The sequence below is a fragment of the Caretta caretta genome, chromosome 13 (assembly GCF_965140235.1).
Source record: "Caretta caretta isolate rCarCar2 chromosome 13, rCarCar1.hap1, whole genome shotgun sequence".
NCBI classification, from domain to species: Eukaryota; Metazoa; Chordata; order Testudines; family Cheloniidae; genus Caretta; species Caretta caretta.
Window position 1 is genome coordinate 29,826,366 of NC_134218.1, and position 17,172 is coordinate 29,843,537.

Here is a 17,172-nt window from a genome sequence, read left to right on the forward strand (position 1 = left end):
CTCAGCAGGACTTCCCCTGCATTTGCAGTTCCTGGCTTCTGTGGGCCCTGCTAATTCCAGGCATCTGAACTGAGAGCAAGGAGGAAGCCTTTCCTCTCAGGTGCTCTCAATGACCACCCTCCCCGCCCCCGCTGTGCCCAGGCAGTTATCAGGCAGCCTCCTCCGCCCTGAGATTGCAGAGGACCTTGCTGGACAGGTGGGAGTGGGTGGAAATAGATGGCAGCAAGAAGTCTAAGTGGGGAGGTGAAAACTGGTATTGGAGGATGGTGGGGACGAGGGAAGGGAGCTGGGGGGTGTCTGGGTCTCTGAGCCTGGGGAAGGAGACTGATCAGATGTGAAGCCATGTGTACGAGTAGGGGAAAGAGAGACAGATGAGATGGGCAGAGACTGGAACAAGGAGGGTGTGTGAGAAGACGGAAATTGGATGAGGGAGGTGGGGATGGGGAAATGTGGGTTGGGGGTACAACTGGAAGCAGAGTATGTGGAGGGAGACAGATTGGGTCGGGAGCCAGGGTACAGGGAACTGGGACTGGCTGGGGACAAGGGGATGAGGACACTGGGATGGAGAAGAATAGAGGGTTGAAGCTAGGACTGGCTCAGCAAGGAGACTGGGAACAGGCCTGAGAAGCCTAAGGAGTTGAGACTGGAACTGGCTTGCGACAAGGAGCCGGGGTGGAGGAAGAGACAGGACTGGGACAGAAGGGATATTCTAGAGCACACTTCCCTCCACCGCCTAGATTGGAACCCAAGGTTCCCAAGTCTCTCTCCATCCCTCTGCTGTCCCATCCACCAAGTGCTGGTCCACAAACTACTCCTGCTCCCAGTTACTCTGGGTGGGAATCTAAAGGTTCCAGCCCGGCTGCTGAACTCTGGGGCTGTCAGGCTGATGACACATGAAATTTGGTTTTTGGTTTTCTTTCTTTAATTAAAAAAAAAAAGTAGGAAATTATCCACATAAAAGCTTAAAAATGAAGTTGCGAAGTCAAGCGCTCAGAAGATGGGAAAAGCCGGGATGAAGGTTGTCGGTCCAACCTTTACATGGCCCTCTTGTGCATATGCATTGATGCTCTTCGGTACATGATCACGTACTACTTTCCCCCACTGGACCCACCTCCTTCAGCACAGAGGCAGGACCTGCTCTGGGGATGAGTCAGGGTTGTGTAGTGAAAGAGGCTGTTGTCTGTGGGATCCTGCTTCATTTGTTGCAGAGCTGGGAAGGTGGGATGCATGCTGGGGGTACTTAGGGCTGTGAGGCACCTTGCTGCCACCTGCTCTTAGCCTGAGGACTTAGCCTGTGCCTGCCAACGGTCAGCCCCCTGTCTCCACCAGGCACAGGCAACACAAGCTCTCCCCTCTCCGCCCAGGCAGGCTTTGCTGTCCCTGTGCAGGTAAGCAACAGGCACACTCCAACTCGGGAGTATTCCAAGTGTCCCATGGGATGTCCAGCCCCCGCTCCACTGGACGCTCACAGAACTACCAGACCCGCTGTTCCCAAAGGAACAGTACACCCCGGCTTACTGGTTACACCTTAGGACACAGCGCCGCTTCACATGGAGCACTGACGCTTGCTTTCTTTATAAACAAATCTGTTTGTTTAATAAAGAACAGGGAGTCAAAGTATAGCAAACAGAAATGTTGGCATCAGAGTTACATATACAGTAAACAGGTTTCAGAGGAACAGCCGTGTTAGTCTGTATTCGCAAAAAGAAAAGGAGTACTTGTGGCACCTTAGAGACTAACCAATTTATTTGAGCATGAGCTTTCGTGAGCTACAGCTCACTTCATCAGATGTTTACCGTGGAAACTGCAGCAGACTTTATATACACACAGAGAATATGAAACAATACCTCCTCCCACCCCACTGTCCTGCTGGTAATAGCTTATCTAAAGTGATCAACAGGTGGGCCATTTCCAGCACAAATCCAGGTTTTCTCACCCTCCACCCCCCACACAAATTCACTCTCCTGCTGGTGCTAGCCCATCCAAAGTGACAACTCTTTACATAATCAAGTAGGGCTATTTCCTGCATAGATCAAGGTTTTCTCACATCCCCCCCACCCCCATGCACACACAAACTCACTCTCCTGCTGGTAATAGCTCATCTAAACTGACCACTCTCCTAGTTTAAATCCAAGTTAAACCAGAACATCTGGGGGGGGGTAGGAAAAAACAAGAAGAAACAGGCTACCTTGCATAATGACTTAGCCACTCCCAGTCTCTATTTAAGCCTAAATTAATAGTATCCAATTTGCAAATGAATTCCAATTCAGCAGTTTCTCGCTGGAGTCTGGATTTGAAGTTTTTTTGTTTTAAGATAGCGACCTTCATGTCTGTGATTGCGTGACCAGAGAGATTGAAGTGTTCTCCGACTGGTTTATGAATGTGTTAATTCTTGACATCTGATTTGTGTCCATTTATTCTTTTACGTAGAGACTGTCCAGTTTGACCAATGTACATGGCAGAGGGGCATTGCTGGCACATGATGGCATATATCACATTGGTGGATGTGCAGGTGAACGAGCCTCTGATAGTGTGGCTGATGTTATTAGGCCCTGTGATGGTGTCCCCTGAATAGATATGTGGGCACAATTGGCAACGGGCTTTGTTGCAAGGATAAGTTCCTGGGTTAGTGGTTCTGTTGTGTGGTATGTGGTTGTTGGTGAGTATTTGCTTCAGGTTGCGGGGTTGTCTGTAGGCAAGGACTGGCCTGTCTCCCAAGACTTGTGAGAGTGTTGGGTCATCCTTTAGGATAGGTTGTAGATCCTTAATAATGCGTTGGAGGGGTTTTAGTTGGGGGCTGAAGGTGACGGCTAGTGGCGTTCTGTTATTTTCTTTGTTAGGCCTGTCTTGTAGTAGGTAACTTCTGGGAACTCTTCTGGCTCTATCAATCTGTTTCTTTACTTCTGCAGGTGGGTATTGTAGTTGTAAGAAAGCTTGACAGAGATCTTGTAGGTGTTTGTCTCTGTCTGAGGGGTTGGAGCAAATGCGGTTGTATCGCAGAGCTTGGCTGTAGACGATGGATCGTGTGGTGTGGTCAGGGTGAAAGCTGGAGGCATGCAGGTAGGAATAGCGGTCAGTAGGTTTCCGGTATAGGGTGGTGTTTATGTGGCCATTGTTTATTAGCACTGTAGTGTCCAGGAAGTGGATCTCTTGTGTGGACTGGACCAGGCTGAGGTTGGTGGTGGGATGGAAATTGTTGAAATCGTGGTGGAATTCCTCAAGGGCTTCTTTTCCATGGGTCCAGATGATGAAGATGTCATCAATATAGCGCAAGTAGAGTAGGGGCTTTAGGGGACGAGAGCTGAGGAAGCGTTGTTCTAAATCAGCCATAAAAATGTTGGCATACTGTGGGGCCATGCGGGTACCCATAGCAGTGCCGCTGATCTGAAGGTATACATTGTCCCCAAATGTGAAATAGTTATGGGTAAGGACAAAGTCACAAAGTTCAGCCACCAGGTTAGCCGTGACATTATCGGGGATAGTGTTTTTGACGGCTTGTAGTCCATCTTTGTGTGGAATGTTGGTGTAGAGGGCTTCTACATCCATAGTAGCCAGGATGGTGTTATCAGGAAGATCACCGATGGATTGAAGTTTCCTCAGGAAGTCAGTGGTGTCTCGAAGGTAGCTGGGAGTGCTGGTAGCGTAGGGCCTGAGGAGGGAGTCTACATAGCCAGACAATCCTGCTGTCAGGGTGCCAATGCCTGAGATGATGGGGCGCCCAGGATTTCCAGGTTTATGGATCTTGGGTAGTAGATAGAATATCCCAGGTCGGGGTTCCAGGGGTGTGTCTGTGCGGATTTGATCTTGTGCTTTTTCAGGAAGTTTCTTGATAGAGCCAGAAGAGTTCCCAGAAGTTACCTACTACAGGACAGGCCTAACAAAGAAAATAACAGAACGCCACTAGCCGTCACCTTCAGCCCCCAACTAAAACCCCTCCAACGCATTATTAAGGATCTACAACCTATCCTAAAGGATGACCCAACACTCTCACAAGTCTTGGGAGACAGGCCAGTCCTTGCCTACAGACAGCCCCGCAACCTGAAGCAAATACTCACCAACAACCACATACCACACAACAGAACCACTAACCCAGGAACTTATCCTTGCAACAAAGCCCGTTGCCAATTGTGCCCACATATCTATTCAGGGGACACCATCACAGGGCCTAATAACATCAGCCACACTATCAGAGGCTCGTTCACTTGCACATCCACCAATGTGATATATGCCATCATGTGCCAGCAATGCCCCTCTGCCATGTACATTGGTCAAACTGGACAGTCTCTACGTAAAAGAATAAATGGACACAAATCAGATGTCAAGAATTAACACATTCATAAACCAGTCGGAGAACACTTCAATCTCTCTGGTCACGCAATCACAGACATGAAGGTCGCTATCTTAAAACAAAAAAACTTCAAATCCAGACTCCAGCGAGAAACTGCTGAATTGGAATTCATTTGCAAATTGGATACTATTAATTTAGGCTTAAATAGAGACTGGGAGTGGCTAAGTCATTATGCAAGGTAGCCTGTTTCTTCTTGTTTTTTCCTACCCTCCCCCCCCCCCCAGATGTTCTGGTTTAACTTGGATTTAAACTAGGAGAGTGGTCAGTTTAGATGAGCTATTACCAGCAGGAGAGTGAGTTTGTGTGTGCATGGGGGTGGGGGGGATGTGAGAAAACCTTGATCTATGCAGGAAATAGCCCTACTTGATTATGTAAAGAGTTGTCACTTTGGATGGGCTAGCACCAGCAGGAGAGTGAATTTGTGTGGGGGGTGGAGGGTGAGAAAACCTGGATTTGTGCTGGAAATGGCCCACCTGTTGATCACTTTAGATAAGCTATTACCAGCAGGACAGTGGGGTGGGAGGAGGTATTGTTTCATATTCTCTGTGTGTATATAAAGTCTGCTGCAGTTTCCACGGTAAACATCTGATGAAGTGAGCTGTAGCTCACGAAAGCTCATGCTCAAATAAATTGGTTAGTCTCTAAGGTGCCACAAGTACTCCTTTTCTATATACAGTAAAATAACACATTCTAGAGCCTAAACCTGACCGAGAAGATGCCTCTTGTCTAATAAGATCCTGCTTACCTAAAGTCCTTCACGCAGCTTTTTCAACCTGGATGGCTGAGACCCTCCTTTCATAAATCTCCCCCTGCTGGCAGCTTGCCTCCCCTGATAAAGGGTGCCAGGGCATCTTTCTGCACCCCTAGGTATACTGAGCCACCTGAAAACAGTATCATCATTCCCAACTGCCCCTGTTAATTTCTTCTCCCCACATCTCAGCTCTCTCTTCTTAGCACCTGACTCAGTGTGCAAATAGACTCCCATTGGAAGACACACAATGCACAATGGTCAGCCAGGGAGATAAGTGTCTCCTGTCTGGTGGAACCTGTCTTAAGGCATGTTACCTCTGGGTGAGCTGCCAGTAACTGCCCGGCTTTAAGAACATAATTTTCTGTATAATACATACACGTACACTTTGCAGCGATTTAAGATGATCGCTGTGACAGGCTTTCAGCACAAACCATACATGGCCCTTTTTGTTAAACTTGTATGTAAGTATCAGACCCAGGGGATCTCTGTAAGCCTTATGTACCCCTGTGGCCTCTGCCACTTGGCACCGAGAGGCCCTTGGGTCAGAGAAGGTGTGTAGTGAATGAGACTGGGCATTGCAGGAAGAGCAAGGCCAATCTCATGGTTAAAGCAGTGGGAATTATATTCTCTCTGCCTCTGCCATTGAGTTCCTGTGTGGTGCTGGGCAAGTCACTTAAATCAAACCTGTCACGGGGGGGGTTCATTTTCTGGGTGCTCAACTTGAAATGCTGGTGCCCGATTTGCAGAAGTCCTGGGCACTTGCCGCTGTGTCACTGGGAGCCTGACGACGTTAAGTGCTGTACAACGCTGAACACTCTGAAAAGTCAGGTCCTCCGTCTCTCAAATTGGTCATCCACAATTCGTGGAGAATTTTGACCTTAATCTCGGTCTCTCTTCCCCCTCTGTAAAATGGGATATTTATTTTCTGTATGATAATACCACCCTCTCAGATGACAGTGTTTTATGAAAATAAACTGTTTGAGGCACTCAGTACTAGAGTGATGAGTGCCCTAAGAAAGCCCACGAGGAAATTAATAATTCTGTCTTACGAGCAGGGCTTGAATAGTGCCCACTAAGGCCTGGGCCCCACCTCAAACAATGAGAAATCAAAAGATGGAATCACTTCATTCAGTGCGCACTGTCCCTCCTGTGCACTGAATGGGGTCCTGTGAGTAAAAACGCAATTAGTCTGTATCACCTTGAATGGTCCCTTTGAGTATATGCTAACTACTTCTGCTAAACGATCCATTTAATCTTGTATTTAGCTGGGACCTTGTTTACGCTAGAATTTCCTTCCGTTTGACTTGCGTCATGCAGGGGTGTGAATAATCCACACCCTGAGCAACGTAAATTACACTGACCTAAGTGTAGGCAGCCCTGTGTCGGCAGGAGAGCTGCTCCCGCCGACATGGCTGCTGTCACTCGCGGGAGGTGGAGTCATGAAGCTGACAACTCAGAGCATTGGCTTAGCGCATCTGTACCAGAAGTGCGGTGCTTCTAGTGTAGACATACCCCGTGTGCTTTTCCCAGCCTTGAGGAAGAGCTATGTGTAGCTCGAAGGCTTCTGTCTCTCACCACCAGAACCTGGTCCAATAAGAGATCCCCTCCCCCACCTCATCTGTGTCCTAACACATGCATGAGGGGGCTGAATTAGGGTTACCCAGGGAACCCTTCCAAACCTGAGTGCTTGATCTAGCAGTCTTTATGTTCTTTTCCCATGGTTTGTGTAATATATATAATACTAATTCACTTCCAGTATTGATGGTATAATATTTACATATAATCCATGTTAATGAATGTTTGCATAGGTAAAGGACACTTATTTCTTAATTATTTTTATAGTAGTGAGTTGGCTGTTGCATCTAGCCACTGAAGTGCCAGGGATGGGTGCAAGGAGCCAGAAAGAATCTGGGTCAGCAGCCTGCAACATGCTGCTGTGTTGGTTTCCCTACAAAATCCATCAGGGTTGGTTTCTGTACATTAACTCCATTCCCAAGTCCCCTCCCAAACAGCTGTTATCCTAGGAGTAGGCTAGCAAGCTTGTGTAATAGCCTGTGTTCCTTACGTGAGACCACTAAAGCCATGTGCCTGGGCTGGGAGGGGGCATAGCTAGAAGGGCCTGGGATGGTGAACTCCACAAAATGAAAGCGGGAGAGTCAGTGGAAGGATGCGGCGATGGGCAGGAGCGGAGTTTATGCTGCATGCAAGGTGCAGACTTGTGATTTCTTTGAGAAGTTTCTGATCTTTTCTTCTGCTTGGCATTCCTTGTTGGACTTGAGTGACAAGCGAAAACCAATCTTCGAGCCTGTAGATTACTGGGTGCACAAGGGAGCTCTTTGCAATGCACAGGCACTGCATTGTCTTATCTCTTTGTGCAGTTAATACCCAATGACGGCTTCTCATTGTGCGCCTCATTCTCTTGTTAGAGATGCTAGCACGTCTCTGAAACTGCCATAGCAAATCGCGCTCTGCCGTTGTTGTGTTCCGCTTCAGCGTGGCACATGGCTGTCAGTCCATCCTGTCTCTTGAAACTGACCTGCTGGCATGCCTGGTCCCTCTCATGTAGGCACCAGCTGAGAGCCGTCTACATGAGAGAATGGTATTGTCTGCCATAACCGCTGCGTTGCTCTCTTGGCGCCTGGTCTGCCGTGTGAAGGAACTGACCGTTCTCTGACGTTAATGAAAACGTGCACCGAAGCCAGTGCCTGCGCTTTGCATACGCAGCTGTTCAGCTAGAGGGTGACTTTGTCTCAGCTCCACTTGGGCCTGGGCTTGAACCATATAACTGGTTATCACCACAGGGTAGCCGGCTACAAGCTTCCTGGCTCAGATACCACAGTGGCGCCTGCTCATTGCCGGAGACCAGGCATGTGAACAAAAACGGAGTTCTTAGGATTGGTCCTGTTTGCTGTGTAAGGGAAGCCATGTGCTCCCCTGGCTTGCTCTCTGCATGAGGGGACAGTGCCATTACCTCCCTGCACCCAGTCCTGCGTGGCTTTCCTGTGTGGGCCGAGTTGGAGCACCCTCTTACACCTCTGCCTCATGCCCACCTACCCTGCTGCGGACCTGCCAGGGAGTGGGAGTGGAGCTGAGCCACAGCAGGGGCAGGTGCCTGCTACCCCATTGTGAGCAAACAGGACCTAGGAGACAGGACCATGCTTGGGACCTTAGAGTGCTGGGGCCATATGTCGGCTGCTCCTGCAGCCTGGAAGAGTCCTGTCACCTTGTTCTGTGACAGCAGGTTCCATGCATTGCATGCAGCTCTACAGCCTGTCGCATGGAGACCTCTCACTTAGGCGGTAACTCCTCTGTCCTGTCCAATTCATCTTCGCCCCATGACGCCCACTGCCAGTCCTGCACACCCGGAGCTAGCCGCTGGGCTCACTCTGGCCCTATGTTTTTTCAGCCTGCCCACCTACACCTGGACTAGAAGGTGCACTGCTGGCCTGCTAGAGTTTAGTAGGGTAGGTTCATCTCAGTGGGTCTCTCCATTGAGAGCATGCTCTGTAGGGATCCCTACTCCGCACCTTAATGCCTCCTCCTGCAGTAGGTCTGTGGCAGTGGAGTTGGCTCCCCTTGCCATCCATCTCTCAGTGCAGAGCTAGTGGGACTGTTGCACCTCTCCCCTTTCCTTGGCTGGATCACCTCTACCATCGTCTGGCTGGAGGAGGAGAAGTTGCTTCTGTTTATAAATATCCTCTCAGCTGTGGGACAAGAAGAAAGGAAGAGCCCTGTGGTTTGGGGTGCTATAAAAAAGGAACTGCTTCCAATATTAATCTATTTTACAGAGACGCATCGGTGCAGGCTGGCTTCCGTACATACGCGCATCATCTGGTTTGTGCGGGATACGTTTCCGTTGCGTGGGGTAGCTTTCCTAAAGCCGAGCAGGGTTAATGGTAAACTGACGGTTCCGATGTTGGCCTGATGAGCAAATCAGACCCGAGCGTAAGATGGCTTTCAGGTTTTCTCTCTGCTTGGTGCACAGGAGGAGGGAGATCTGGTTCATGTTCGTAGCTCATATTTTGGGGGCAACTCAGGTTCACGCTAATGAACTTCAGGGTTATTTGCAGCCTGTCACCTAATTAGACTCTCTCTCTCTCTCTCTCTCTCTCCCCACAGAGTTCATGCATCAGTTTTACCTACTGGAAAGAGACTGTATCTCTACTGCTGAGTCCCGACCAGGCATCCCCCTGTGCCATAGTGAGCTATATTGACGAAGCGTATATGGACATTGACAGAGATTTTACTGAGGAGTGATTCGTCAGACTGGCTTCAAATGGACAGCGCTTGGAGGGTATCTGGCAGATGGTGGATTTTCAGGGATACGTTGCGTGTTGCGCGTGTGTGTGTGTGTGTGTGTGTGTGTGTTTAGGCTTGGAACCATGGATGTTACTGCTTTGTTAAAGACTCTTCCCCCACCTCTGATCTCTGAAGGACAGGACTTCGTAAGCTATCTGGGTGACATGCAGGGACGGAGCTTCCAGTTGTTTGGGGATAAAAATAATCCCCTGCAAAAACTAGCCTTTTTTCTGGCACCCCCAGTGCAGTGTGGCTAGACAAGGATACTTCACATTAGTTGTGGCTTCTCCTTGTGGTCACCCGAATTAGCACGTTAAAAAGCACAGCAAAGGCCCCAGGCCATCCGAACCAAGGTCAGACAGGCCAAACGCATGCAGATGCCCCCCACACATCTACTAGGAGCAAGCAGTCTTTTCAGGGTTGGGTGTGTCGGGGTGTGGGGATGAGGGTGGGTTAGACTGTGTGTGGTTTTGAATTTCTGGATGCTGTAGCTCTGTTCACCTTTTTACCATCCACTTTTGGATTGTTTGGTGATAAATCTGTTTAGCCCACATCTGTCTGTGCTGCTCCATTAGGAGGTAACCTCTGCTCCTGCTCTGCCCAGCGGCTCCTTCCTGTCGGAAGGTGTTGTTCAGTGCTGCAGAGAGCAGCAACCTTTCAGTGAGGGGGAAATTGCAGTCCGGGGCCTAGACTTGACCAGGCATTAATAGATTAAAATGTACTGATTTTTAAACTTGTGGCTTGTCCCTTCTTGGGTTACTAATCTGGTTTTAAAATTGCCTTCAGGAGCACTGCTTTTGCTGCAAGGTTCTCCGCTCTTGAACACGGCGAGTGCTAACCAGCTGTGCCTGGAAACCTAACACCGGAGTTTAAGCTTGCAGTCTTCAATACCTTAAATCAACATACCAACATTAATTTCGAAGTGCAATATTGGCTTGGAGATGTCAGGTTTTTCCTAGAGTTGTTGTTTTAATCAGAGTAACAGTGCTAGATGCTGGGAATAAAAGACCTTTGATCAAAATAATTTTGTAAAGTATGTTTTAAAAAAACAAGTTTGGCAAAAATCTGACTGCTTCGCTTAACTTTGCCTGAGCTTGCGATTCCTAATCAACAGCATCAGACCACGTTGTTCAAAGGCCGGATGCTGGATGTAGCCCGAGATTTCTTGGAATGAAATAAGTCAGTGCAGTGCCGAAGCATCGCTGAGCCACTGCATTTAAAGCAAATCTCATGCCTCTGTGGCTTACGTTGAGACCCATTTTCCTATTCTTCCCCCAAACTTTACCTGTGAATTTTAATTATTTAGGTTTTAAGTTTACACTAATATTTGGTAGCTCAGACAGTTAATGGGAAACATCCTTCAAACATATTGCAGTGAGTGCAAGTGAGAGTATCTCTGACCTGCAGCGTCCTCCCCTTCTGTGACCAGTACCACCTCCCCCAAGACTTTATCTGCAGCCAGGAGGAAGGGAGAGCAACTACTGTGTAGCCAGTCTGGGCACAGACACACAATGGTTGTCTGAATGTGTAGGACCTTTGCCAGCAAAGGGAATACAAATCTTTGGATCCCTGAAGCAGGGGTTGAATGTGCAGGGCGGATGTTTAGCCCCTGAGATTAGATTGTACCGTCTGAAAAACTTGATTCTGAAGAGCGTTGACCTGTTTGTAATTGGAGTCGCCTTTGAAATGGCTATGCTGTTAGAACTGAGTGAATGTTGCAATGCCCAGGCTAGTCTTAAACCACACTTCAGTGTCCGCCCTGGGCAGTTCACATTCAGACTGACTGGTAAAACAGAGAGTGAGGAGCAAGGGGCAAACAAGTTCCAAAACTGCTGAGCCAGTGCATCCAACTGGAGCTTTAACCGAGTTTATAAGGAGCTATTAATGTCTTCCCCCGAGGGATTTCCTTCCCCTAGGGAGATTTTTTTTTTTAAACACACAGCTCCAGCCGATGCCATTCCTCCAAAACGAGGCGACCCATTGGGAGAACCTTTTGCCATGACAGCTGCAACTCTCCATCAGCTTTCCCGCAGGAGCAAATTTCTTTTCCATCTGTCCTTTTATTTTTTGTTTTTTTTCTTGGGATATTTGTGGGTTTGGTGAATCTTTGCTTATTCTTAACTGTAATAGATGTACACTTAAAATAAATGCTTCAAATGAAAAGGCTTTTAAGTTACAAGAATGCCTTTTCCCTAATCTAGCTAATTGTTGCATCCAAAGATTGATGCTATAAATCTGCAGAGAATATATTTTATTCTTAACTTGATCTGTGTATTTCTGGAATTTACAGGTAGGGGCCAAGCTGTGTTTGCCTTTGTTTTAGACATCCCCCTCTTCATGTATTTTAGCAGCTCCAGGGACTGATCTTGGAGCCAGGGCTCTTTCATCACGTGGTTCTGATTGAACTGGCTTGGTTCGGACAGGTGCACAGGAAGCAATTTCTTCTCCCACGCAGGAGCTGATCTGGCCTCCCTGGAAGGAAGGTTCTGTCTGACTTATGTGAAGGGACAGAGGATCCTTCATAAACTGAACGTTTCTAACAATTTTTTAGCTTTGTTTTAAGGCACTAAATAGGTTGAGGTTAAAGCTCACACTCACGCTCTCTTGGCTTCCATAGAACTCTTCGTTCACATTAGCCGCTCATATAAACCTACCCTGCAAGTGGCCAGAGGTGGCTCGGTCGTTCATTCTTACTGTGGTAGCAACCTCTTGTCAATGAAGATGTCTCAGAGGAATGGTGCAAGGGCAGGAATGTTAATGTGATGGACCAGAGAGCTTGCTGCTGCTCTGCTGTCATTAGTGTGGTTTTCAGCAGCTCAAGTGATGGACTGTTGGGGGTGGCGGTGGGATCCCAGCTGATTAATGTTCCTGGAATTCTGCACTATCCCAAATGCATTGCTGAGGTTTTTGCTGCCCAGATTATTGCCAATTTACTAACTGCAAACAAGCGTATTAAATGGAAACTATTAAAGAACTCTATTTTAAAAGAAGTGTGTGGAGAGACGTCTTTCTTTATAGGGGTCTTGCCTACTGTGGCGGTAGGATCTATGCCTCATCCCTGCTTGAGTGCAGCGCTCCCTTTTATGTTGCAGTTCTCTCCAAATGCCTATAGGCTCGCTGGCATTCTGCTCGCTCTGGTGGTCGTCCCTGCCTTGGGTGCTCTCTCGGCTGAAGTCTAAACTCCCTGCTGGATGGTGGGTGAGTGCTTCAGATTTTAACACGTTTGACCAGATCCTAACCTCAGTTTGGCTCGTCCCCCTGCACAATTTGGCTGTGCACAAGTTCTCTAAACCAGGTCTGAACAGTCTGCATGCAGTTCAGCGTACCCCATTTCTGAACCACTGGTGGGCAGGGCCTTATGCAGTGACTGTACTTGTATAGAGCACCATAAACCTGCCCATTGCCTTGCACACATGCAAGGGCCAGGGTGATGACCCCAAAAAGGTCACTGTCTAAACTGCCAACGGCTGTGAACAGGAGAAAGGGCTTCTGAGCAATGGCTGTCATGGAAAGTTTCCTGCCACAGCGGCCAGGTGGGTGCTGGGAGAGGCTGAGCAAAGATGGGGGTAAGTAAGGCCAGCTGCTAGGTGAGTCCTGAGGAGCGGGTGGCTGCCTCACACATAGGGAAAGGAGGACTGTTCCAGGCACGGGGGGGCATGAAAACTGGCTGAGCCTAGCAGGGCTATTCTGTTGTTTCTCCTGGGTTTTAAATGCCTTTGAGTGCTGCCTCCTTGGGAGCTGCCCTGCAAGAGCAGAGAAAGAGACCAGAGCCCTGCCCTCTTAGGGCATGTCTACACTGCAACATCATGTCCCTGGCTGGCCTGTGTCGGACTTTCTGGCTCAGGCTAGAGCCCAGGCTCTGAGCCCGAGCAGCAGCAGGGTCCCTGAGCCCGAATGTGCCCACTGCAATTTTATAGCAACGTGAGCCTGCATCAGCTGCCACAGGCCAGTTGCAGGTGTTTTATTGCAGCATAGCCGCACCCTTACTCTGCATGGATTTGTCCATGCAGCCCCAGGAAAAGGGCCTGTTCAGTAGCGTCTCCCCACTCCTTGCAGCTGGAGAACAGGAGCATGATCTGCAGTAGCTTCCCCTTCAATATCTGATCTGACTCTGGAATTGCATCTCAGGGACTTCAGCAGCCCTGTGTTCCCCTCTCGGCAAGAGGCTTTACAAGCCTCCCCCCTCCCTCCAATGCCACTCGGGGTTGATCGCTCGCCCTGAGGACAGAGAGTCAGGCCGTGCTTGCTGCAAAAAGCAGTCTCGGGACGTGAATGTGGGTCACACATTTAAGATACTAGCACATTGCCCCAGTCGCTGCCTTCCTGTGTCCTGATGAAGGCAGCCTTGGGGCAGGGGTAGCAGGAGCTCTTCCGCCAATGGAGCTGGCTCTGCACTGAAATAGCCACTCCTTTGGCTCCTCCTGGGGCCTGCTCCAATAACTGATCTCTCCCCTCCCCGGCTGGTGTCCCTCTGGAGCAGGAGCAGGGCTGAAGCACTGTGCTAGGGAGCCAATATAGTTTGCTGAGCTGCTGCTAAAGCCGGGCCTGTTCAGCTGAGGGTTGGGACTTCCCAGCCAGTGCTTCTTGCAGGGGCTAAATGACAGCGGGGGTTTGTCTGCCATAGAGATACAAACCTGGGTTCTGGAGCTGGCCTGGCCTGTGCGATTCTAAACCAGTGTTAACTGCTCCCTGCACAGCCATGTGTGCTCTCAGGCAGCCCCGGCCTCCCTACAGCCCCCTCTGGGGCTGATCCCAAAGGGTAACTAGGTCCTACCCCGTAGCAAACTCCCGGCCTCCGTTCTCCTCACTGCCTGGCTCTTGGCACATTCCTCTTGCAGGCCTGGAGCCAACTGTTCTTAGGCCAATGCAAGCCCTTCTGCACGGAGCTCCGCTAGAGCTTCCCTCCCACCCCACAGACGCAAGGAGCCTGTGCTCTTTGGAAGCTGTTTATTCACTCAGCACAGAGACACAATGACTGTTGCAGCCAGTTGCACCTCACACAACAGGCAGGTGTGACGGCGGCGGGGCGGGTGCTGCGGCTCCTACTCCTCATGCTGGCAACAGAAAAGAAACACGGACTCAGGACGTTTGACTTGCTGGGGTGGAGCAGGGTGCAACCGTCCTGCCAACAGCAGCACCTCTGCAGGGGTCTGGGCCAGGCACTTGTCTGAGTCCCAGTACATGGCCCGCTCCCTAGAGTGGATGCTGTTCCCATGCGTGGCCCTGGTCCCATGCAGCCGCTCCTCCTGGCTGGTGGCTGGTCTCGCCCTGGCCCCAAGGGGCCTGGCAGTGGGGTCTGTTGGCCCCTTTGATAAGCCTGCAGCTGTGGGACTCGCTGCCCATGGGGCTAGTGCAACATGGAGCTGGCTGTAGCCCCAGGCAGCTTCTTTACTCCCACTTCCCTTCTGAGGGCCCACATCAGGGTTAGTTCAGGCTTCGCTGGTTCCCCCCACTTCCCCACGGAACCAGGCCCTGCAGCTGGGGCCTTACCTTGGAGGTGATGACGTCCCTGGTGCGGGTGCGCAGCTTGTTCACCTGCGTCTCAGCGATGTCGGCCCGCTCCTCTGCGTCATCCAGCTCGTGCTGCACCTTGCGGTACTTCACCAGGTTGGAGTTGGCCTGCTGCTCCTGCAGCCGGCAGTGCAAATGGGGTGAGGGGGGCAGGGCTCTGCGAGGACGAGCCGTGGCCTGGACTGAGGTGCCAGCAGCACCCTCTGCTTTGAGGGGGTCCTTGCCTGAATTCCCAGCCCCTCATTTCCTGGGCAGTTTTGTGCATCTCCCTCAGCAAGGCGCCGTGCTGGGATCCCAGCCCTGGAGCCCAGGCCTCATCCACAGACTGGCAGGCCATTGGCAAGGCTGGTAGGGTTGTCCCCTCCTGCCCTGCAGGCATGTTGGCACCTCCAGTGCAAGGAGGACTCTCTGGAGAAGTGGCAAGGACTCCGACTGGCTCGGGCCTTGGGATAGCTCTGGTCCCAGTGCTGGGCTATGGGGAAGCCTGGGCTATTCAGGAGCAGCCTGAGCCCTGGCAGGAGAGGGGTCGAGGCTCCAGCCCCCCAGAAGCAGGGCCAGGTGTGTCCTGCCTAGGAGGGCAGAGGGGTGGGATCTCTGCCTGGCACTTACCGCCTCCTCGAACTGGCGCTTGTAGCTCTTGACCTTGGTCTGCAGTTTGTCAATTAGGTCCTGCATCCGTGCCAGGTTCTTCCTGTCCTCCTCAGTCTGAAAGAGCCCAGCCAGGGCCACTAGTGAGTCATCAGCCCCTGCCACCCGGCCTCCTAACCCTTCCCCTGGCCAGGCTGCCAGCTGCCCCCGGCCTGCCCACGGCTTCCCCTCTGGCTGATCTCCCCTCCCCATGGACCCCCAATGAATCTCCACTGCCACAGACCCCACCCTCTTCCCACGGAGCCCAGGCTGGCTCATGGCTGCTCAGCCCCTGCTTCCTGCCTGCCCTGGGGCAGCAAGGAGGTCATGCCGGGCAGCAGAAGTCAGGAGGGATTTGGGGGAGGAGACTGGGGAGGGCTGAAAGAGTCTGGGCTTTCCTACAGGTGACGTGCACTGTGCCCAGGGACTGGGGCCTCCTGCAGGGCAGGGGCTGAGGCTTGGCACCTGGTGAGGGTGGGCCTCGGAGCCCCGTGTGAGGGCAGGCAGGTGGGGCTGGGAGCTCTGGGAAGGGGTCAGGGAGCAGGCAGAGGGGAGGAACATAGGGAGCCTGGTGTGGAAGCAGGGGGAGGCAAGGAACCGGGTGCAGGGGTTGGGGAGCCCTGCACAGCTGTACCTGGTAGGTCAGCTCCTTGACCCTCCTCTCGTACTTGCGAATGCCTTTCTGGGTCTCTGCGTTCCTCTTCTGCTCGATGTCCAGCTCCCCCTCCAGCTCACGCACCTGTGGGCAGAAGCAGGGTGGTGGTGGTCTGCTCTGGGCTCCCAGCTGCCCAGGTCAGGCTGAGCTGGGAGGGCCGGGCCCTGGCCTGGCAGCGTGGGAGCAGCTGGGAGAGGACACCCCCTCTGAGCCCCCTCTGAGCCCACTGCCAGCACTTACCCTGGCCTCCAGCTTCTGGATCTGCTTCTTGCCCCCCTTCAGGGCGATCTGCTCGGCCTCGTCCAGGCGCATCTGTAGGTCCTTGATGGTCTGCTCCATGTTCTTCTTCATCCGCTCCAGGTGCGCGCTGGTGTCCTGCTCCTTCTTCAGCTCCTCTGCCATCATGGCCGCCTGAGGGGACCGAAGGGAGGGCGCCTGTCAGTGCCGGGGCCAGGCCTCATGCAATCAGTCAGTGCCGCTGGCAGGAGCGTGGGAGAGGGATGCAGGCTCGTTGTCCATCCCACACTGGCTGCTGATCCATGACACCCCCTCCCCCCAGGTGCTACATGGAGGGCAGCAGTGAGCCCCGAACAACGTGAGCTGCTGCCTTATTGCGAGAGCCTCATGAAGCTCAATCAACTTAGCTTAACAAAGAGAAGCTTCGGGGTGACTTGATCACGGTCTGCAAGGACCTGCATAGAGAATGAATATTTAATACTGGGCTCTTCAGTCTAGCAGAGGAAAGTCTAACAGGATCCAGTGGCTGGGAGCTGAAGCTAGACCCATGCAGACTAGAAATACGGCGTTAAGTGTTTACAAGGGAGGGGACTTGCCCCCTGGAACAAATTGCCAAGGGCCCTGGTGGAGGCTCCAGCACAGGCAGGTTTTGAATCCATACTGGGTGTTTTTCTACACGATCTGCTCTAGGGACTGTTGTGGGGCTGGTCTCTGGCCTGTTATACAGGAGGTCAGACAAGAGGA

At 51.4% G+C, this 17,172-nt stretch overlaps 2 protein-coding genes across 4 annotated transcripts in view; one reads left to right on the forward strand and one right to left on the reverse strand.

Moving 5' to 3' along the window:
- The window catches only part of TRPC4AP (transient receptor potential cation channel subfamily C member 4 associated protein), an 81,460-nt gene extending 69,072 nt beyond the window's left edge, over window positions 1-12,388 (forward strand). The window contains exons 19-20 of one of the 2 annotated variants that reach the window (XM_048820660.2): window positions 9,219-9,393; window positions 10,185-12,388. In XM_048820660.2, coding sequence (XP_048676617.2) covers window positions 9,219-9,356 — 138 coding nt within the window. In that variant the 3' untranslated portion in view covers window positions 9,357-9,393; window positions 10,185-12,388. Of the gene's footprint in view, window positions 1-9,218 lie in introns of both variants that reach the window. The other variant, XM_048820659.2, reaches the window with a different exon arrangement.
- Window positions 12,389-14,331: 1,943 nt separating this feature from the next.
- Window positions 14,332-17,172, reverse strand: part of MYH7B (myosin heavy chain 7B) — a 52,119-nt gene continuing 49,278 nt past the window's right edge. For both annotated transcript variants that reach the window (XM_048820658.2, XM_048820657.2), the window contains 5 exons: window positions 16,432-16,602; window positions 16,171-16,275; window positions 15,519-15,614; window positions 14,889-15,026; window positions 14,332-14,452 (listed from right to left, as the gene is read on the reverse strand). In XM_048820658.2, the coding sequence (XP_048676615.2) occupies window positions 14,441-14,452; window positions 14,889-15,026; window positions 15,519-15,614; window positions 16,171-16,275; window positions 16,432-16,602 (522 nt within the window). In that variant the 3' untranslated portion in view covers window positions 14,332-14,440. The remainder of the gene's footprint in view (window positions 14,453-14,888; window positions 15,027-15,518; window positions 15,615-16,170; window positions 16,276-16,431; window positions 16,603-17,172) is intronic.